Source organism: Orbicella faveolata, unplaced genomic scaffold (genome assembly GCF_042242905.1).
Source record: "Orbicella faveolata isolate gen_17 unplaced genomic scaffold, um_ofav_v1 contig_1, whole genome shotgun sequence".
Classification (NCBI taxonomy): domain Eukaryota; kingdom Metazoa; phylum Cnidaria; class Anthozoa; order Scleractinia; family Merulinidae; genus Orbicella; species Orbicella faveolata.
In genome coordinates, this window is record NW_028301536.1 from 25,059,285 (window position 1) to 25,081,734 (window position 22,450).

The following is a 22,450-nucleotide window of genomic DNA, read 5'->3' on the forward strand; positions in this document are numbered from 1 at the left end:
AACGTTATGACGCGTGCTGCCCGATTTTGTAATTTTTGTAACTTTTGAGAAAGAGTTTTAGAACAGGATCCCCACACCGAACTGCAGTAATCGAGATGAGGTTGGACTAATGAATTGTAAACGGAAAGTAAAGTCTTATATGGGACCGAATACCTAATACGTTTAATGGCGCTAATGCCAGAAGCAATCTTTTTGGAAAGCTCATTGATATGACACTCCTAAGTAAGATTTTCATCAATGTGTACACCTAAGGATTTAACAGTCGAGACTCGTTTTATCGGAAACTGGTTGATATTAGCAGTAGGATTCACTGTAAAATTTGAAAGCCTTTGCTTGGAACCAATCAGAAGGAATTCTGTCTTTGTCATATTTAAAGTTAGTTTGTTGGCTGCAAGTCACACACGAATTCTCTCCAAATCAAGATTAATACAACTATTTATTTCATCAACGTCACTACCAGCAAAAGTAATACAAGTGTCATCGGCGTACATCCTTGGTTGGGAATGCTGGAGGCAATTAGGCAAACCATTTATATACAATAGAAATAAAAGGGGCCCAAGAATCGTTCCCTGTGGAACACCACAGCGAAGGAACATTCTACACTCAAACCACTCCGAATTATTAGGAAAGTGGCCCGGTCCAAGACTGGAAAAATATTGGACAAGTAACAGAGCAAATCTCATTGGCTGATTTCGTATCTAGGGTGAGAGAAACAGTCTTTTGACTTAATGGGCTTTTGATGGGAGACCCCCAGTATACTATCGCCCAAAATATACCCCAACCGGCCTAGAAAACAATTATGCACCAGACAATTCCAGCGGTGCCCATCCCCCCCGGGCAACCGCGGGGCATTTGCTCATGTTGTCAGTCCCGGGGGTGGGGCATCCGCAATTTTATCGCGGCCCGGGGGCTGGGCATTTGCGTACCCCGGGGCGACCCCCGGGCATTCGACACACGTGTTTTGGGAAGTGCCATGGATGTGTTCATCGGGAAAGACGAGGCGTTTGTCGAACAATGGCTCGTCCGTCAGGGACTAGAGAAACTTGCAGCGCAAATCGAAAAAAAAATCCGATTTTTTTCGACTCGCGCTTCGCGCTAGATTGCGTGGCAGGCCGTAGAAGGGGAAGGAAAGGGTCAAATCGGACGCCTGCCACGCAGGCTACGCTTCGCGTAAGTGGTCGCGCTCCACGCTCATGTATCGCTTTTCGCTCTCTGCCCTGCTAATCCGCCTCTTCTGCACAATGCACTGAGTGGGCGCAGTCGGAAATAAAGTTAATCCCGTTGGAGGACGCGGCTAGACTGAACGGAAACAATGGATTTTTGCCAAAGTTCATCCAAGATTTGCATTTTTGATAGCCAGAAATCAAGAGTGATTAGATGGTGATGACAGACAGGTATTGAAATTCCTTCAAAAATTCTGTACTGTGCTCTCGTGCAGTGAAAAACAAGAAGCTGCTTTTGTACTATTGATATTTACTTCCCGTACATGCATACCCTAAGGTTACTTGGTCTCAAATGAGACGGCTGAAAACTAAACCTGGTATATCACGCATGCCAGCCTTATGGTACCAGTAAGAGTTATTGTTCATGAAGTAAAAGAAACATATTTTCAGTTGTCGGTTTTCGACGTAAAAAGTGCCAAATATCACGTTGCATGATCGATTTGTTCGGTTCATATGCGTGAAAAACAAGCGGCAACGGATGTCACAAGTGCATGTTTCCTGCATTGGTTGACATAGTGTCAGTTTCAGACAGCCAGATGTCTATAAAACCGGTCTGACAGGTTTAGTCACTGCGGGATAAAATTAAGAAGGTACATCGAATCTAACTTTTAGTTCGGTGTTTGGAATTGGACAGAGCAAGAACCTTTGTCATGAAGAGCCTTTGGCTGATTTTGTTAGTTATAGCTGTCGTATTGGTCGTCACAGCGGAGTCTAGAAAAGACCGCAAGCCTGGGAAAAAGGCTGGAGTGGGAAAAGGTAAAGGAGGCCGCAACAACAAGCCAAATAAGAAAGGTGAGCATTATGTTTACTTAATCTGCAGAAACTAGTTACAGTGTAAAATTTCTACTGAAATTTCAAACGATAAACAATCATCACCATTAGAAAGAAATACTCGTAAGCTTTTAATTGAATTTGCAACATAATAGGATTCTCCCATGAGTCGTTACTCGAACGTGTGTTGCGTCGCAGTTTATCATTCTCTGACAAAAATTTTGCGAACTTGATTTTATTCCGATCTGTTATTGAATTTGTTGAATATCATATCATAGTTGCATGGACTTCACCTCATCCGCTGCATGCGTACTTTTTTATCTGGCTTACTTTTGTCATATTTTAGCCCAAAGAACGTAAATCTCTCTTACGAACGTGCTGGTTACAGGTCGGGGATTACCTGTTTCTTGGCCTTCATGTGTAACTGCGCGTTCGCGAATGAAGCTAGCCGGTGTTCGAGTATCGACAAAACAATTTTCTTTTGTTGGGTAACATCAGCAACAAATATTTATTAGGGTTCCTAACTTCCATTGACAACCTATAACCGTATAGATAACCCGAGTATCAGGTTCTCAGGTATATCTGTATGTTTCTTTCGGAAAAACCTGATCATCAGGCTACCGGAAAGATGGCGTATGAGCACTGAGCTAGAAAAAAATTATATGAAAGAGGTTAGCATGTAAAGGTTCTTGAAAAGATTCTCAGTCCGTGTAACGTCTTCATGTGTCAGGTTCATAGACTTCATATTTCTGTTCTTTGAAGAAGAATATTTTTGTGAGGTACATTTGAAGGTTTATGTACGCGAAGAGTTAATGCTTTGTCAAAGCACGCAGTCAATACTATTTAGTCTTCTTAAATTATTTATTGAGACAATTTCCCGGGTCAAAATGATCCGCAAGGTTTTCCATGCTTGCCTAGAAATGTTAAATGTTTTTATAGTGCAGATAAGGTGGTGATAAAGATTGCTCAGATTTCTCTTAGGAATGAGTGGATTTACATGTAAAAAAAAATATTTGTGTGTATGTTTGGCATATTATCTTCCACCAGAATGCCCTGTTAATTGCAGTAATTGTGGGCTGGCTGGAAGGTGCGTCGAGTGCGATGATGGATTCGTCAAAATAACTCTCCCTAAAAAACGATCGAAAGAAATCTGTGTACCATGCAGTCAACAGCTATCCAACAAAAGAAAGGGCCTGGACCGAGACACCTCTAAATGCCCGACTGGTGAGTGAGAACAGCAAGCGTTTGTCATCAATTCACTGTCTGATGGCTGATGGTCAAGTTATAAATTCCTCTTACTGCTTTCCAGTCATTTCTTGTCATTGAATTAGGGAGAATTGGAATACAATCTTCCCTTTGTTATCGTGACCTGATCACGCGTGGATCACGGACCATTTCCATTCCGATCAGAGGGACAAAGGACTAAAATTTGTGATGACAAGGAATTACGTACTGTAAGATTACCCAGATGCTTTATTGACAGCTAGCTGTCATCTTATCTCGGTGCCCAAATTAGACCTTTAAATCGTGGCACGCTTCATACGTACTAAAGCACAGGCCCCCAAGCGACCATAGCCTTCCGTAATAGCAGTCACGGCAAAATTATCGGACTTTGTATGGGAATATTTAAGATCGGTTTTAGGAGGTAGAAATACTAGATAGGTCTTGATTAAAATGCCTTGTCTTACTTCCACACTATGTTGCATGTTGTCTGTTATCTTTATCTGCTGTTTTGAAGCGATATTAGCCCGCGGGTTTACCGAGTTATCGCTTCCAAGGTTTCAAACTCTTAAGAGAAAAAACTTGGGCCGCCTGTGGTCAAAGGTGCATATCAGGATCAAAACATAAAGAAGAGAGCAAACACGTTTTCAGCGGTACCGATAGTACATAGCAGGCCTTCCACTACGAGAAAACAAAAACGCATCATATAAAGGCAGGGCTAAATACGCAACAATCATGATAAGCAATTTTAACTAGATGAAAAAAAAAAATTAAAAAATAAATAAATTAAATTAAAGAAATAAACGTTTCCTTGACTGGTTTGGTTTCAGAGCCTACAACGTCAGCCAAGCCTACCTGTCCCACAGACTGCTCCAGCTGTCAGGATGGTATCTGTCTTGTTTGTGACAGCGGATTTGCGTTAGTTTCTCGGCGTAAAAATAACACAATTTGCATTCCTTGTGGTTCAGGAAGGAACGGTAAAAAGGTGGATAAATCACAATGTGGCTCAGGTAATAGTAATTATTTACAAAGCCAAAACATTTTATTAAGGTTTCCATCAATGGAAAAGTCAAACTCAAGATAATGCTCCAGTAACATGATTTCTCTCCTTATGAATTAGGTTTTCAAAGATTTATTTCGCTGTAATTATTTTCTAGTTTGCAAGAGTCACCGATGACGACCTCTTCCTGGCTGTAAATAAAAATATTTGAGCCAAGAATTCTCTTTTTTCCCTGGCTGACCTAGCTATAAATTTTGTTTTGCAACCTACCGCAATAATTGATTATAATTATGGGTCATAAATTTGCGAGAGCCTATTTTGTTTAAGGATTTCTTGTTGTCCCGTTTCAGACACTTGTGGAAAAGGCTGTCTAAAATGTACCAATGGCAGTTGCAGTGCGTGTAAAGATGGCTTTGAATTGAATCGAGAAAAGAGCAAGTGCAAAAAGAAGAAAGGTAAGTTCTATTACAAGGTACGATTTTAGAAGACCTAACTTAGAGCATTAACACTGTAGTCACCCACTATTCTGAATAATGGCAGAACTTCTGTTGAAAGATCTTGGTAATTCTAAGCTCACGGATGGTATAGCCTGCGAAAGCAAGGTATGCTTCGGTGGCTTCCCTGAGTGACACAGAAATCGGTGAGTGCATGATCATTTGCAGAGCGGCTAGTCTACAGGAAATCCAAAGGTCACCAGTTTTTCCAGAGGTGGTCCATGGCTCTCCTTGTGAAAGCAAGTTAAAGGTATAGATGATCTGGTCAGTCATGTCGAGCCAAATTGTGGTTGTCGTTTTCTCTGTACTTTCTTAATCCATGCGATATTTCTTGGACACTATCGACTCCACTAGTGGGCGTGTCTTTGCATGCTTTCCTTACCTGTTGACTGCTTTAATATTCTCAGATTGTGCACGCGGCTGTCTTAACTGCACATCAGGGATTTGTTCCAGGTGCAAAGAAGGCCTCACTCTTAACCGGAAATCGAAAAAATGCGTTAAGCTATGTTCAGCAGCAGACCCTGATGTTAAAACTCGGCCAGGCTGTGAAGGAAAATCCAAGGGAAAAGAAGGAAAAAAGAAACGAAAAGGCAAGTTCTGTAAACTTAATCACTGGTTAGATAATTGCATGTTTGCCGGGATTCGACCAGCCTCGTCAAACAACTTGAAAGAATAAACTAAGCAGTGTCCTAACTTGTATGTTGTTTTCTTTTTGATTAACAGGGGGCAAAAGAAAATCAAACCGTAAGCCGACATCTTACCCAGAACAACCACAGTAACTGAACACAGCACAGGAACAACAAATTACCAACTGACAAACCTTCGCAGCTGAATAACCTGCCAAAGCCACGATCACGCAAAGCCAAGTACTTCGCATACTGTATTTGGCTGTAATCATGTACATACATTGTCTCCTCCGCAGCCGTTTTTTGGGATGTCACGCAACGCTCCCCCCAAAGAAACGGCTGCTCACATCCGAACCACATTCTTTTCCTTTTGTGTTTGTGGTTTGTTTGCGCTCCGTTGAACAGACCAATCACATAATAGCAAAGTGTGAATGACGTAAGCTTTCGCGCGGAAAGGTCTGCGGTGCGAACACGCGAGGGATTTCTGGCTTTTGTTTCACGCCGCACGTCGCCAAAAATAGGCGGTGTTCGCAGGTTACGATCATGACGGACGAAAAAAATTGTAAATGAAAGTCCTAAGTACAAGTGCTTCATGTGCTCATCGCTATGTTCAGCTATAAATGAGACAATATATATTTTCTCGAAATGTCAAATTGTAAGCGTCAATCAAGGGCCAAACGCTTCCTACAGATTGTAATCAGGCCGGAAAGAGCGGCATTCAGAACTCGATGTCAACAAATCGAACGAAGCTACTTGATTTCCTGGTTCCTTTATTAAGTTAAAATAGATATCTCCCTTCTCGACAGTAGTTTTTTGAGTTGAAAGCTTCTAATAATTAACTTGAACTTTGAAGAGTCTTCAGCTACATAGAAAGCTCGTTCATGCGTCGCCGGTATTTTTCGGCGTCCCTAAACAAAAGCCGGAAATCTGTATGTTTATTTGTGACATATCCCACGACGGGATACAAAGATAAAAAACATTCCTTGGTTGGACAAGTTTCAAAGGGCGAATTTGGCGCGAAAACGTTCTTGAAAATGGAATGGAAGCGGTGATTGGCTAATTTCGTGAAAGGAATGTTGTTCGGATGTGAGCAGCCGTTTCTTTGGGGGGAGCGTTGCGTGACATCCCAAAACACGGCTGCGGAGGAGACTAGTACATACAAAGCTGATATTGGCCAATAGTAATTTTTTCCCATGCTATCACGGCAGAGTTTAGTGCATTTTTGGTCAAAACCATTCTAAAAGTCCCTTCCCGCTCGCAGACGAAATTCTCCTAGGAAACCAAGAAGGAGATATTGATTGAATTGTTGAAGGGAGAACAAGTTAAAAATAGTTTTTAGCGCGTTTTCCAAAACGCGATTGACAGAATTGAAAACGTCAGCTGGACTTTTTAAATTCGACATCTGAATCTTGAGCATGGATAAAGCGTTTGAGCACTCTTATAGCTTCGATAAATTTTGACTTTAGGTTTCAATCAATGTAAAAGGTTGTTATGTTTTGTGTTGACTTTCCAAAGTCAAACTCATTAAACTTACAATAGCTACCTCGTTTTTACCAACATTAGCACTTGCCTTTCTGATCCATGAAACAAAATCAGGAGAGAAATGAAAAGGACTCGAAAGGTTATGGTGATGATTATATAATTCAGAGAAACCCTAGTTTATATTTTAATCCAGGAAATAAGAATTTGTTGTACGAGACGGATAGTAAGACTAGGTAGAAACCGTTATACCGCTAGCTAGTAAATTACTTTGAAGATCATAGCGCAAATAGATTTACAATTAGGTTCACATATTTTGCAATAAAGCTGTGCAGTTATTCCAGTCTGTTCATGTTTTGGCAAGTCTGAATATTCTGAGTGTATAAGGGAAACCTTTATTGTCCAATCACTCTGTGGTGAAACGAAAACAAACTAATTCTAACCTCAGTACAAGTAAGAAAACACCAGTCGTAGAGGAGAGGGCATCTCGTTTATTGATCAGACATAAATGCCGGGAGGAGGGCTTAATCCCTTTGGCTACAAAGGTATGTGCGGCCCCAAAGGGTAGGGTTTTTCAGTCGTTTTGGTCATAAATAGGGTATCCATTTTGGCCACTTTGGTCATAAATAGGGAATGGTTTTTGCACTTTAGCACTGAACTGGGTATGTTTTTCTTTAGAAGAAGCTACTTTTTCAGGTCATAATTAGGGTAAGGGTTTTGGAAAGTAGGCCGCACACCCCCACCCATTTTTCTGGGAGTACACCTCCGGGCATAAAAGGCCTTAGCATACTTTATTATAACAAACATAGACGGCCCTGGAATAGTTATTAATACAACAAATGTACTAAACAAAACACGGACATTTCACTAAACAAAACTTCCAGAATGAAGAGATCAAAAACGAAGATGCCGTCGAGTGGCAACTCCTAACGGACAAACTCCTTAAATATTCACTTCTTAAAATGATTACGTAGCGTGCATACCAACGAATCTATATGCCGACACACAACTATCTTATAATAACAACGTGAAAAAAATTATTTATCATGGCTGGGCGCTGAGTGACCATAAATGTATCCAAAGGTGAAAAGTCATCAACTTATTCTTAGATATCATATCCACAGAGGACGCACACCAATACAATACCATTTCCTAGCTCTACAAAGGCCTACAGGGTAACGTAAGTTTAACCCAATTCTCTAAACTAACTAGGAAGATCCTTGAATGGCCATCAATAACGAAATGGGCGTAAAACAGGGGAGAGAGGGAGGGAAAGAGAGCAAGAAAAGAAGGAGAGAGGACTTCTTCATCGTGTTTTTCGCCTCCCCTAACCATTCCCGTTGACGCCTGCAACGTAGGCTATGGCGAAATGAAATTATCATTGTGATATGGAATTTCCAAAACCCCACTGAACTAGTCCTTGCAACGTGTCACTTTGTAGTGTTCATTTTTGAGGCCCGGGAGACAGGGCTAAGGGAAAGAAAACGAAAGGTGCGAGCCCACTCTACATTTTCAAACTGCTTACCTATCTATATTAGTGCATGATTTTCGACCGCCTATGTGGTTCTTCACCTTTTTCACCTCTACAGCACTATAAGTATTTCCACGTTGCGTTGGAAGAAAAAATAGCGCGTTCTTGGAGTCAGAACAAAACGCCAACTTATTGCCCTTCTACTAATTAATGTACAGGCCGAGGTTTCCTTTTTTTGCCAGTGACTACAAACCACATATCAAGTACTTCTGTGTTGGCGTTTTTACTGATGATTCAATAACAATTCACGCAGGGCACTTCCTACAGGTTTTCCCACGTGCTTTCCGGTTCCATGATGGAACTACTTATCCATTGGCTAGTAAAAGCGCTACTCGTGATGTCTTACTAAGAAACTCAGTAACATCTGCCACGAGCAACAATGATGATGCAGTTTTATTGATCAGCTAATAGGTTTACTGATTACTCCTAAGTATGTCCAGGGAAGAAGTGATTGGGATCCAAGGTCTAAGGATTCTAATGAGTTAACTGTTGGCAGTATTCCTTATCGTTTTCCTCCTTTAATTCTTTCCCCGTGAAGAGCCTGCTTGCAGGGTAGTTCTGCTCGTTTGTGAAGAATTAAGTTCTGTGTTTCGCATATTAAAACAGGTACGTCAGCAATTCGAAACACCACGCTGTATTGTTTGTAGTTTCTGGTTTGGCTAGTTGTGTGCCCGGGGGAGCAGATTCCCCAACGTTTTTGGAGGGGGTGTGCGGCACATTTCTTACGCGCTACACACAAATTACTTGAGAACTTGAAACATGTAACCTATTTCAGACCAAATTCTGTGATCTCACACACCCTATTTCAGACCTGAGCCAAAAATCGATACCCCATTTCAGACCTCTGAAATTAGTGATGACTGCAGCTAACCAGAAATGGCTTCCATTTGCGTAAAATTTGAGAAGGGCTACAAATATGCAAATGTCGAAGCGCTAAAAAGTTAGTTCCTTGTAAACAAAATACCCAGTGCCAAGCTAGTGTGGAAAACATACCCCATGTCAGAGCAAAATGGTCAAAATCTATACCCTTTTTCAGACCAAAACCGCTCTAAAACCAGGCTTCAAGGCCACATATATCTATATAGCCCATATATACGGGAGTAGCCCCGGAATTTTGTGCCCTTTCATTGTTATTATCTCTGCCGGTGTACCAACTAACAGCTTATGCTTTATCGGAATTTCACTCGGGACACTTTTGTCAAAGCTTTTTTTGCATAGCAACACCGAAAACCGGCTGCGTAACAGGATTAGTCCCGAAGTATTGCACGATGATAGAACTAATCTGTTTAACAGCTGGGTCAGAGGGTGTAAAACACGCCTCCGTATCACGCCTGCACCACGTTTTGTAAATTAAGTGTATCAAAAATAGCTGAAAATAACATTAACAAAAATTCCTTCGGTTGATGAATCCTTTCATGGTCAAAGATTTGAAGAGTTTGATCGGCTGTAGCTCACACGTAAAAAGCATTTCGATCACTGGGGCTTAGAATTCCAATGATTGTACTCAGAGCAACAGGTAATATGCTTTTAATGAACAGTTTTTTAGGGAATCTCCTGGGGGTCTAGGAACGGCGCGTGCTGAAAAACGATATGCGATGACTCATTATTTTCCTATGTACGTGGAAAACAACTGTTGACGGACTCGTGACGACCTGTGTAACCTGTATTTTGATCTATTTTCGCTCAATCTGAAAGGAAAACAAAAACTTGTCTGACGCGAATGATTTAATCCGTAAGAGACAAACTGAGGCGACCAGCAAACATTACAACAACTTTATCCGTGCCACTATTTATTTTGCTGTCTTTCGTTTTGCATTGTCTCAAGGTGAAGCAAAAGAATTAGAAGAAGTATGTGCGCAGGCTATTTATTTCATCTCAAAAATCCCTTCCTTCCTGTGGTAGGAATTACATCGGAATGTAACAAAGAAACGTGCCAACATTTTCGAGTCTGAACGATCTAGCATAACATCAGCCAAGATCAGTTTTCAACAGTGCTCCACGTTCCCACGTTATGAGGCTTAAATAACGGATGTAACACGCGTTTGGGTCTGATATGATACAGTGAAAAAGGCAATTAATCGTATAACACCTACGTATCCCATTGTTTCTAGACAATTCTACAGGATATGACGATCTCAAGTAACAGTCATAAAAGAAATGATATAAAAAGGACGCTCGTACTTACGCAATTTAGTCTTGGAAGATCTTCGAAGGCAACACTATGAAAAGCGTCGTGATAGCTTTGTTGTTGGTCGCCATCTTGCTGTTCGTTGCAGCTGAAGCGAAAAAGCGAGGAGGTAAAGGAAAACCCGGAGGTCGGAGACCATGGCAAAAGAATGTCAAGGGTGAGTTTTGTAGCAGTGTTTAAAATCGCCAATCTGTTTTATTCGCAAGTCTTGCGGGGGTTTGAAGCTTTTACTTCATATAAATTATTCAAGAAAGCGATTTTTCTCGTTACGTTTAGAATGCCCAAGAAATTGTTCAGACTGTGAAGAAGGGATTTGCCGAGAGTGTGATGACGATTTTGCGCTGAAAACGTTCAGCTCTCGTCGTTTTAATAAAACCGTCTGCTTGCCTTGTGGACGGCGACTAAAGATGAAGTATCCTGCCCTTTTTCTTCAACAATGCGTCACTGGTAAGTATCAATCATCTTACATTAAGTGTGAAATTCTGATGGTCAATAATCAAGGCTGATCAATCGTCAAAACTCCCCAGAGTCACCAAAGGGTTGAAGTCCTCTTTCGTCTATCACGGACTCGCCTGCCACGTATCACGTGTTCCATGCATCGAGACCAACAAATTGCACTCCCACCCCCCTGATGTAAAATTACAGTGCTTCGAGAGAAAGCTAAATCAAGCGGCAACCTGAGCCGGATTTCATGTGGGTCCTCTATCCTGGTCGAGTTAGAATTTGGAGTGTTAGTTTTTGTGGAGGCAGGAAATCCGAGAACCCAGAGTTAAACCCTCGGAACAAGGCGAGAACCAACAACAAATTCATTCACTATTCAAATATGGCACTGGGCCGGAATCGAACCCGGGCCACACATATCAACTTATGTGACTGCATGGCTACCTCGTTACAACCCCACGGTACCCGTCCCACACCAGGCTGCAAAACACTCCTCCACCAGTCCTCGTCCCCTCTTTACCCCGCGGGCGGGGGAGGGGGCGGCACTGCCATATATGGGTTATATAGGTGCCGTTGTGAAGGGTATCGTTTTCAAGCAGTTTCCTCTAGGATAGGGTATACAAATCAGAGCGTTTGGGTCTAGAATAGGGTATCATTTTTCACAAAACTGACTGGTTGGTTGAAGATTTTATCTAGACTAAGGAACCCAGGAATTGCCACTCAAAAATATAAAAAAATCAAATCGGCAAGTTTAAATTTACGCAAATCAGCCTCAACAGTGTCGATAGATGGGAGGATTTGGGGAGTTTACTCTAGTATAGGTTAGCAAAATTCAGCTGAACTAGCTATAGTATAGGCTAAGGGTTCCATGGTCCCAGTGGCACATCCCTACCCAGAAATTCCCAAAGTACCTCCCCGGCTCTTTACCCGCTGCTCACTTTCTTTTAATTACGGTTCTCTTTAGAGTGTTCCAAAAACTGTTCGTCCTGCGGCGACAACGGAAGCTGTGAAAAATGCGATGATGGTTTCTTCAAAGTTCAAACTCGACTTCTACAAAGAACGATATGTGTTCCTTGCAGTGGGAAAATGAAAAAGAAGTGGCCGGAAGTTTACAAGACAGAGTGCAGACTAGATGGTAACAATCTATATATGTTTTGCTGCTTTTGTAATGAGCGGTTTTAAAACAACTTAGGACAAGATCTTGAATGCTTTACCTTCGCCTATCGGAGGCAGCGAAGCTTGGCTGCGCGGTTTTCTCAAGGTTAACGCTTTTAAGCCTTCCATCTGATGGCTCGCATAGAAAAGATAATCACATCACGCGAGTTTCTTTATTAATATAATAAAATAGATAACTTAATGAAATAATGAAATAATATCTATCTTGTTTAGAACATCCAGTGTTCCACAGTGTTATGACCCCGGTTCAACTGTAGAAAATGTCGCTTGAAAGAATTCAGTGTTATTTATCATCAGTCATTTAAATTAATATATCTGATTGAAATTTTAATCCGCCCAGACCAAGTTTTTTCACGTGAGTGGAAAGAGAACTGTCTCAGAACTGTATAAGAGCTTGTGTTCATGTCTTGTTGCAGCTTGTGGTCGAAACTGTACCAACTGTTCTATGGATGGCGTCTGCACCGAGTGTGAAGGAGATCTGAAGCTTTTTGCACCATCCGGCAGTCACTTCACCAAGTGTATAAAAAAATGTCCCCTATTTCATAAGCTCGAGAAGGGGTCGTCACCAGCAAGATGCGAGGTCAAGCAAGGAAAAAAACCCGCGAAAACCGGTAAGTACTGCTCTGATTCAACGCGGTAAGAAACTTGGGTAAATCAATATTGGGTCATCAAAGTTGTCGCGATGATATTAAATTATGCGCCAGCGATGCAGACGACTTATGACATTTTAAATTGCACTTTGGGCTTTGTTACAATGTGAACTGAACTGGAATACCTGCAAAAGATATTCAACGAAGCAGATTCGCACTAAAAGCAACCAACGCCAGGAGACTTAAAAAAGCTTTCCACAGGGGTCCACTGAAAAGTGTCTTAATATACCTTGCCCGGGTTTTTCGAAACACTGTACAGCGGATAGCGGAGTTTGTTTTGTTAACACTTTAGCAATCCTTTAACAAATTGACGTCAGTTTTTCATGCATCTGTCCTGTTATTGATCGTGAATTCAGTCACTGATAACATTGTCAAATCGCAGACTACTTTGTCAATGTTATGACGAAATTCAATGTTAATAAAAGGACAGACGCATTAAAAACTGACGTCAATTTGTTTTTTTACGATAACAAATTGTCAAATTGTCCGCTCTCGCTCGTTGACGCATCACATAAATTATACATTCACGTGTCCAACCGCTTATTGACAATGGAAATTAGCCAATGAGCGCGCGAGAATTTTTGCAGTTATCGTAAAATGTCCACTGGACCGCGATTTATCCGGTGCATTGCGTTATCCAGCCTTCGAACAACCGGGGCCTGGAATGTAAGTGGGTAGGCCAGTTTTGATTCTTGTTCAATGTTTTAATTTCAGCTCTTTCTTATCTTGCAGAATGTCAAAAAATGTGCGCTGAATGCACCGAAACAGGCGTTTGTATAAAATGCAAGGAGGGCCTAGTTCTAGTAAAACTGGGGAACCTCTCAGCCTGCAAGAACAGATGCCCATTTCCGTTAAAAAACGCCAAAATCTGTGAGAAGCGCAGTAGAAAATTGCGAAAAGGTCAGTTCTGTACTTAAAGTTTGTAATGCTTAACAAACTGCTGTTCATTACCCTAATACTGTTTAACTGTCACATGCAAGTGTGGGAACCCTCTGTATTTTTTCTTACAAGATGGCATAATTAAGGGGAAAAGGATTAGAAAGGAAGGAAAAGGCCACTGTTCCTTTCTTCTGTCCATCACTCCTGAGAGTGTTTGTGGGATGCTCAGTTCAAATGGGTAACCCAGCCTAGCCACTTTCTGGGTGAGTCTGTGACTATAGTTTCAAACAGGCGATCCCAAACTGGGCCAAATCCTTCAAGGAAATTTTCAAAGAAACCGATATTATCTTCATGGAATTGCACCGTTTGACGGATTACTAACGTGCTCTCTGTTGTGATATTAATTGTTAATTGATTTTTGTGATAACTTCAATTTACACTGTTCTTCTTCTTTTTAATCAACAGGAGGAAAGATGAATGTGTCCGCTGATCTGCCCTAAATGAAGAAGTTTTGGAAAGGGCTGTAACTGAAGATAGCACTTAATATAGGAAATCGTTTTTGGTGTATTTCGTCTCGTATTTCAGTGTTTCTTTATTATTATTAATATTATTATTATTATTATCATCATCATAATCATCATCATCATCATCATCTCTCATCTTTTTTTATTTTCTTTTAGTCATTGATTCAGCCGGTTTAGAAATCAATTTTTCGTTAGAGTTGTGCTGATATTTTGTGCCTGGTAATACAAGTGCCTAAATGCAGAAATAAGGAAATCAGTTAATGCTAAATCGATTCCGTGACTGCAATTGCAGTATAGTTAATTTAGAACAAGAGAGAAAAGAGAGAAGGACCGATGACTGTCTATTGTACTCTAAAGAAAACAAAAACGAATAATGGGGTCTTTGGCATATATTCTAGTAATACCATTAAGGTTAAACGGGCTCAGTCACGGTATTTTGAGTTATTTTGGCCATGTACAAAATTACCTTTCAATGGTAGGAAACCTGAAAATAACAGTTTAACAAGATAGAAAAACACCAAAGAGATAATGATAAACCATAAAGGAACAATGATGGCCAAGGATGGAGAAGATTAAAAAATTGAGGCTAAACTTTTCAATATGCGCAAACCGTGACTGACCCCCTTTAAGCCTCCAGCAGGCTTTTCAAAAAGCAAATTACAAGGGATATGTACTTTCTTGTTACTTCTAAATTTCAATCATTTATAGCGCTCTGTCAGCCAGATGAGCAAAACTTATATATGAAAAAATAAACATTAAAATAAAAAAAAATGGGTGACCTGTCTTACGCATATGTTGACTTGTGTTTGTTTAATGGTATGTGGATGTGTAAATCTTTTCAATAAATATTCTTAGACCTGAATTGTTTCATTGATGGTGGTATAAGATATTATTCTTAGACCTGAATTGTTTCATTAATGGTGATATAAGATATTATTCTTAGACCTGAATTGTTTCATTGATGGTGGTATAAGATATATACCTGGTATAAGTCCGAGTCTGAAAATTGGACATTGACAAAAAATGTACCTACCAAATGATTAACACAGTGTCTTGAATAAGCCTTTTGAATAAGCTTGCTTACAACACAAGAAGTAATAACACCTCCAGTGATCTCTGTTGTTGCACAGTATTATTGTTCCTTGAAATTTCAACTTCAACTTCTTTATTATTGCACACTATTCAGAGTTAATTTACATCAGTATTATAAAATAAATAGAAAAAAAGAAATATTCGTTACATATGGCTATGGAGAGAATAAAAAAAATATGTGCAATATTCATTACATATGGCTAGGGAGAGAATGAAAAAAAAAAAAATACATGCATTTAAAAAGAGAGAAGTCATTGTTTTCAAGCTGGTTACCACCATGTTAACAGGGGTTTAACTAGCTTAGGGCTGGCCACTGGGCAAATTGACCAGCTGTGAGGATGATTTTGCCTTCCTGGTTTGACCATGTAGACGAAAGTTTTCCTTATAAAGAAGTTCAGTTCAAAAAGTTTTGCCTGCCTGTTAAATCCAACTGTCCAATTTACATAGCTACAAATGACTACGAGTGAAAAGTCCATTCAGTTTGGATAAAGGTGTAACTTGTGACAAAAGAAACCAATAGCAATTTTGTGATGATGTGCTTTTGCGAGAGTCTTCGACAGACAAAGATCTCATGAGTTCATTCACACTCAACTGGACTTTCGTAATGATTTAATTCTTAAAAAGAATGCCAAAACACCCGCTGCATTTATTGGGCAATCTGTGACGTTCAAGTTTAATCTGCTCATCAGCTTGAGTCCATGGAACATTTAATTTAGCCTGTGAAACTTGTAGACGCGCAGTAACTGCGAGAGGAACACTAAATATCGATGAGATACTTTCTGTAACAAAAGGGCGTGACAGATAAAGATTGCGTGACGAGTTCCCCCGATCAGCCATTGCAACTTATATACAGATCCTTTGAAGGAATCAGAATGCCAGCTCCTAAATTGAAAGGTTGCATCATCCTTCCACCGTTCGAATCTCATTTAGGTCCTATGCCCCTTCACTATCCAGCATCACAGCACCATGGAGAAGAGGAATGCGTGACAGTTTTGTTGGGGGTAAATGCAGACTTGACACAACATCACCACGAAACGTCCCCTGAACGAGGTGAAAGATATAAAAATGAACAGTACTGAATCACTTGTAATGCATCCGTGATCACGTGCAGAGACGGGCAGTTCGGAATAGATTCATAAGATCTTTGGAAAATGCATATGCAAACCTCGGCACTTGGCACACAAGCATTAATCTAAGAACTAGCTAGAACTAGGGTCTCGACCTTGGCGAAATCCTTAAATTCATGTCTACTCGCCATAGCGCCTGAAAAACGATCCAATAGTTCGTCAAAGTTTAGTTCCAAAATTCTGAAACTTCCGATGTTCCAATAGTTAGAATTGCAACTTGCAATGCATGAGGAGATGGACAAAATGGACATGATGACTGATGGAATTGCCTAATGCACTCCCTAATGCGGCTATCACTGTGGAAATACCATTCTGTGAACTTTCAGAAGATTCCTTCACGCCATTCGCTAAAGTCATAAGATTTTAACGGGATTCTTCTCTTCGAATAAACGAGGCCTGGTGTGATCGCTGTTCAGCACCCGATTAGGCGTTCGCTCCAGTGTTGTTTTGATGTCTTTAAGCGGCTGTCTTGTACAGATTATAGTGACGATCCACAATGTAACGAATAGGAAAAACAAAACGGCAGAGATATCAATCGCTGTGGCTAAATCGAGACCAGACATGATTCGTAAATTTCGCATACCGTAAGTTTACTGTACACACTCACAATAGGAGCGGTTGCAAAGTCGTTTCTTGATTACGTGACTTGATTAACCAATGTTGAATTATGGCAAACTGAGTTTTTGTTCGATATCTTTTCAGTCTTATTTTATTTTCATGCAGAAACGTGGGAAAAATGATAACACCTTTTTCATAAAAAAAAATTTAACGTTACATTTAAGAGTAATTTCGGGGAAAAACTATCAGCAAATATTGACATCAACATCAGCGAGGAAATGAGACTTGTCACGTACATAAATATTGCTATGTCATGTTAACGGGTCAGTGATCAGGCCTTGAGCGCTTCGAATGTAGCCCTATGTGCTATATTTTACTAGTGAAATAAGCTGATGATCGTTATCCCGACCTAAGCTGCAGTATATGGACTGAATTTTTTCCAATTAAGATGGCATTCTGCCATGGAGGAACAAGAACAACCGAGATCTCTGCGAAGGAAATTAATGCGCAACAGTTTATTCATTTTCATTGGCTTTATTTTCATCATCGTGTGTTTCGTTTTCCTGGGAATCGCGCAACAACAACAACATGTAACTGAGGAGTACTGTGGGGATTGCCATGGATCGAATAAACCAAGAGTGTTTCGACTTCTCGCCGCGATATGTTTCGTATTTGGGTTTACTCTGATGACCGTGTTCTGGTGGCATGTGAAAGCCATAAGAAGTGCTTATGTACTGCGCCAAAGACGCTTGGAATTGGAAAGACTGATAGGGAACAACAATCACCGCAGAGTTAGGAGAGCATATACAGTGTCACTTGGATTGAGAAATAGTGGTTGATATGGTATGGTTGACATCTGCCCCACTTCAAACTTGCCAATTCAAGACATTACTAGTTCGTGTAGTCTGTCAATCCGTGTGCATGGCCAGAGGAATTTTCAAACAAGGTTTCTGTGTGATATGCCTGAAATGATTTTTGAGCACTTCAGATAAAACGTTCCCGTCGGATCAGGCTTGGGTAAATGGTATTTTAGCTTATTTGGAGGATTGTTACATAAGCGCGAGCGTTGGAGGCTCTGACCTAAACCGTACTAGACCCTAATCTTTATATTCGAGGACGTCGCGCGAAAATCTTCTGATGTGTAGATTTTTCAAACCTTTACTGCAGTCATGATAGTGTCATGAGCTTCTTGTGTGAGGAAGAACGCTAAATCAACGAAAATTTGACGCAATGATAGTCAAACACTTCCTTGGGAAGAGAGTGGACCCTGGGAACGAATCTGACAACAAGCAAAAGTGCTCATCGAGCGGAATGGAAAATGTTTTGATTGATTAATTAAAAAAGGGCGAGATACTCGCAGATATAGATGGTCACTTTTTCCACCCTGAAGACCCCTGTCACCGACGATCATGCCCTCCTTCCCTCAATCAATGAGTTCTTATTTATGCCTCTTTCCGAAAAAAAAATAAAACAAATTAACGCCCAACCTCATCCCCCGGGCGCATTTCCCTTCAATTTTGAAGGGAAAACCCGACCTCTCCCCCGCCCCTCCCCTTTTCAAGAAAATCAGGGCTTAAAAATTTCGAGTTCATCTTGTCAACATGTGTCTTGATTCGTAGGCCTTGCTGCCAGCCTTACGATCAATTCGCTCATTTAATTTACCTTTCAAGTGACCTGCATGGAGCAGGTGCATTTCGAAACAAGAGATCCGGCAACAACCAAGCGATGGTCAGCTGCTTTTCAAGTTTTACCTCGGTTATAATTACAGTCAAATAAAGAAGGTAAATCGCCCATTTTCAGAATTTCAAAAAGTAATTATTAACCACAACATGCTTTTAAATTAAAAGACTACTGCAAAGGACAACAGCAGCTTATACATTTAGGGGAAACAGGTGGAGGGGGGACTGGGGCCGGCGGGAGTATGTAGCTTACTTCTGCACCACACTCCAGGCCTTGGACTTCGAAGAACCTAGCCTGGATTATAGCATGCTAACCTGAGAAATTTTGAATTAATTTATTTTGTTTTCGTACAACTCGTGATAAAATAAAATCTTGACCTTACGGATCGCTAAAAATATACGGTACGGGCTGCTCACGCGAGCACGCGCGAATCTCGCGCGATTATCATGTTCACCGCCGGTCAAGCGAGAAATGAAATAAACACGTTTAAGATTTCACTCCGACACGCCAGACAGGCCTTTGATTATTACCACATTCTCGTGCTTTCCATAATTTGCCATCGCCTTTTGTGTGCTAAAGTTATCATTTTCTAGCGACCAGTTTTCAAGCTAACTGAATGGGATCGTTCCGATGATTTCCTAAAATACTTCTACAGACGATCAAAACATCTTTCGTGGATGTATGGAAATTCATGATCAGTGTAAATTATCAACGAGAAGCGATCGACCGCAGAAGTAGCGTGGACATTTCATCTTCAAAATGATTTTGGCGGATGACGCACTGGCCATCTATATTTCTGCCGGCTTGGCTGGATTTCTTGTAGTTTTGTGGTGCTGTGCTGTGATCGTATGTAAAGGGCCGTGCCGATCGTTTGGTGAACCAGTGAAATCGCCATTTGACATGTACATGGATCCAGCCTCGAGAAACACGGCTTTACGAAACAAGTACGATGTGTACCAGTATCATCTAATGGTGAGTCACGAATCTTGGTTATTTCCTCGCTTAATCATTACCCCTTAAACATATACGACTTTTCAGCAAAGCACGTTCACCCACGGTCATACACTTAATATCAAAAAAAAAATTAGCCTGTGTCACAGCCGCCTCGTGTGATGTACATTTCACGCTAATAGACTCTCTGTCGATCTGATAACATTTCGCATTTTTCGTTCAACGTGTTATTTTAGACGGTATTTTCAGACAAGAAAATGCAAATTTTTGGTGATCAAGAGAAGGCGCTGTCAAATTTTTCCGCAAGAAACTCTGAAAGCAATAATCACAAAACGTTACCAAAAGAGGAAGAAAGACGTTTGAAAATGCAACCGTTAAAGTGTATATTATATCTAAGATGTTCCCGGAAACCGTTTACGTTTTTACAGACCATTCAGTTTATATTGCAACACAAGCGTAACATCGCTCGAAAGATTGTTGCCATTTGAATGCAAATTAGCTATATAGGGAGCAGAAGGGCTTGTCAACTGTTTGCTCAATGCAGTGGAGTTCAATAAGAAATGCCTTTAAAAAAAGCCAAGTTGATCCTGATTTTAGAAGTTACGTTCTTAATTTTGGAGCATTTTGTTACGTCTGTAAAAAGTCAACTCATAATATTATAATTAATAACTATATTTAAGATTGGCGTTTTTACTCCAAAAAACAATAAAACCTGAAGATTCATAAAATTCTAGCCTGTGAACACAGACGGATTTCCGGCTATCATGTTAGCAGGTTATAAATGGAAATCAGTATATCATCTCGTTTTCTTGCGTGATAATCATACATCTGGTCTGGGTGTCATAATGAAAATTTACTTGGAATACATGTTTACATTTTGTTACTCATGCAATGTTTTTCGCCGCTGATTAGCCCAGACCCCACCTTTTCACCCAATTTCCATCGATTTTCAAGAAACGGTATGTTTAATGTTCCCATTTTCGAACATTTTCAGTAATCGAACTACACTACATGTATGTCTGATCTCTGGACCCTTTGATCAGTTTTGCTTTCTATTTATGGAAAGAACACGTAAACAAGTAATGCTGTTTTACACGATAATTAGTAGGCTTTATGATAGAAACATGTAGATCCGTGAAGTGAAATGTATACAGACGCAATATTATAATATGACTCCTATTTCATGGGTCTCATGACATATGGGAAACACAGAAACAGTCTGCTTATTCTTTTTCTCTAACGACAGCGGGCCGGCGACATTAATATTGGGTCATAAAGCCCTACAAGTGCTGTGGCTTGAAAACCAAACAAACAAACAAACAAACAAACAATAAAACAAATAAACAATCAAACCCTAATTGGGTTATTAACTGTAATTCAGTCCCAGCGGGAGAGAAATCCTAGTGACTGATGTTCTTGAAATACCTTTGACACACACACATGGCAGATCAGAGTTTAAAGTTAAGAAACCCTTCACATCTCCGTGATTCTCGGTTATCCAACCAGGTGCATTTTCTGTTCGTCTGTGTTGTGGCATGGGGATTGCATGGGGAGTATCACGTGAGGAATTGTTATTCATTTATTTCTATCAAGATGTTTGGTCACGATCCTTTTCATACGTAATAGATGGGCAGGGAGGGAGGGAGGGGGGCATGTGATAATGTCTGACTTCTGCTTGGCTCAGGCGACAAGCGTACACTTTTTACAACGAAAATAAATTCGCCTTCGTCACGCAATGCGAGTGAGATGAAAAAGATGTTGGGACATGTTTAGTCTAGCGGCAGTCTGTGGTTTCCTCGGGAAGTCAGGGAATATAAGGGAGACACTTTTAACTTAAAAGGGATTGGGACGAGACGAGGGCGCGGCACCCACCTTTGGTCCATACCACTCTCCACGTAATTACTCGTTGGACCCTAAGAGAAAAGATCGGCTGCCAGCAGTCTATATTTAGTCCAACTGTATACCATGTCACTTTTCTCTTCAGACACCAAGAACACCAATTGAACGCCACAAAGTACAGGTGCCCACACCGCCGGCAGCGCCAAGTGTACCAGCCACTCCATTCGACTTCGGAGCTGTGTTGAGAATGCAAGCCGAGGAGAGAGCACGATCTCAAGGAAGAGATCGTCTTGCTGAAGATCCTCTTTTAAAGAAAGAACAAGGAGATTCTTCAAGCGATACAACGAACGACGTGGAACCCAGGAGAGTGAACAGGATTACGGTGGATATAGAAAGCAGAGACGAACAAACTGACCAACCTCTAATACAAGACAGTAGTGTGTAGACCTTAACACTGATCATCTAGGAGGGCATGACGCCGGCGACTGACCGCTGTAGGAGATTTTTTTGTTAGATGCTTGCAGTCAAGTATTAAAATTTGCGCCGGCAATGAAACTGAAATGAAAGGCAAAGTTTCGCGAGGAAAAGCAAGAGAGAGCAGACTGCTCAGTTTAAAATTGAATAATTTGGACGTGTTTCAACACTGAAAACGACCATTTGTTTCACAAACCTTTCGCTTCCCACTGTAGATGAATAAAACAAGGACTGAAAATTACCTAACACCAGCTAACAGCCTTTTGGATTCCTCAAGTTAATAAGAACTTTCATTCATACTGTGTACAAAGTAATAGGGTCAAAACTAGAATCACCATAACACTTTAGTATATGTTCCGTACTGCTTATTCAACCCCAGAACCTAGTCATAATAAAATACCGAGTGGAGACCAAAAGTTTATGTATTTGGTTGTATTTGGTTTGGAAAACGTGGACGGTGATGCTACAACTCTAGCCTTAATAACACGCTAAGCATCAATGGTGTATTGCGAATGACTTAAACCCC

At 40.7% G+C, this 22,450-nt stretch overlaps 2 protein-coding genes across 2 annotated transcripts; both read left to right on the top strand.

The window, feature by feature from the left end:
• Nucleotides 1-1,772: 1,772 nt before the first annotated feature.
• Nucleotides 1,773-15,065, top strand: LOC110047037 (uncharacterized). The gene is made up of 12 exons (XM_089287366.1): nucleotides 1,773-2,015; nucleotides 3,042-3,218; nucleotides 4,046-4,225; nucleotides 4,566-4,670; nucleotides 5,117-5,299; nucleotides 10,171-10,193; nucleotides 10,540-10,690; nucleotides 10,810-10,980; nucleotides 11,939-12,109; nucleotides 12,567-12,761; nucleotides 13,533-13,700; nucleotides 14,145-15,065. Exons 1-12 carry the CDS (start codon nucleotides 1,874-1,876, stop codon nucleotides 14,177-14,179), a joined length of 1,701 nt encoding a protein of 566 aa, XP_089143492.1. The 5' UTR covers nucleotides 1,773-1,873; the 3' UTR covers nucleotides 14,180-15,065.
• Nucleotides 15,066-19,104: 4,039 nt separating this feature from the next.
• On the top strand, nucleotides 19,105-22,340 carry LOC110043736 (uncharacterized). Its single transcript, XM_020749235.2, has 2 exons — nucleotides 19,105-19,632; nucleotides 21,596-22,340. The coding sequence occupies exons 1-2, from the start codon at nucleotides 19,420-19,422 to the stop codon at nucleotides 21,893-21,895; spliced, it is 513 nt and encodes a 170-aa protein (XP_020604894.1). The 5' UTR covers nucleotides 19,105-19,419; the 3' UTR covers nucleotides 21,896-22,340.
• Nucleotides 22,341-22,450: the final 110 nt, after the last annotated feature.

Coding starts and splice junctions, on each gene's coding strand:
- LOC110047037 (XM_089287366.1), top strand. CDS start 1,874: ATGAAGAGCCTTTGGCTGATTTTGTTAGTTATAGCTGTCGTATTGGTC. Junction 4,226..4,565: donor TAAATCACAATGTGGCTCAG/GTAATAGTAATT, acceptor GTCCCGTTTCAG/ACACTTGTGGAAAAGGCTGT. Junction 4,671..5,116: donor CAAGTGCAAAAAGAAGAAAG/GTAAGTTCTATT, acceptor TAATATTCTCAG/ATTGTGCACGCGGCTGTCTT.
- LOC110043736 (XM_020749235.2), top strand. CDS start 19,420: ATGATTTTGGCGGATGACGCACTGGCCATCTATATTTCTGCCGGCTTG. Junction 19,633..21,595: donor TGTACCAGTATCATCTAATG/GTGAGTCACGAA, acceptor TTTTCTCTTCAG/ACACCAAGAACACCAATTGA.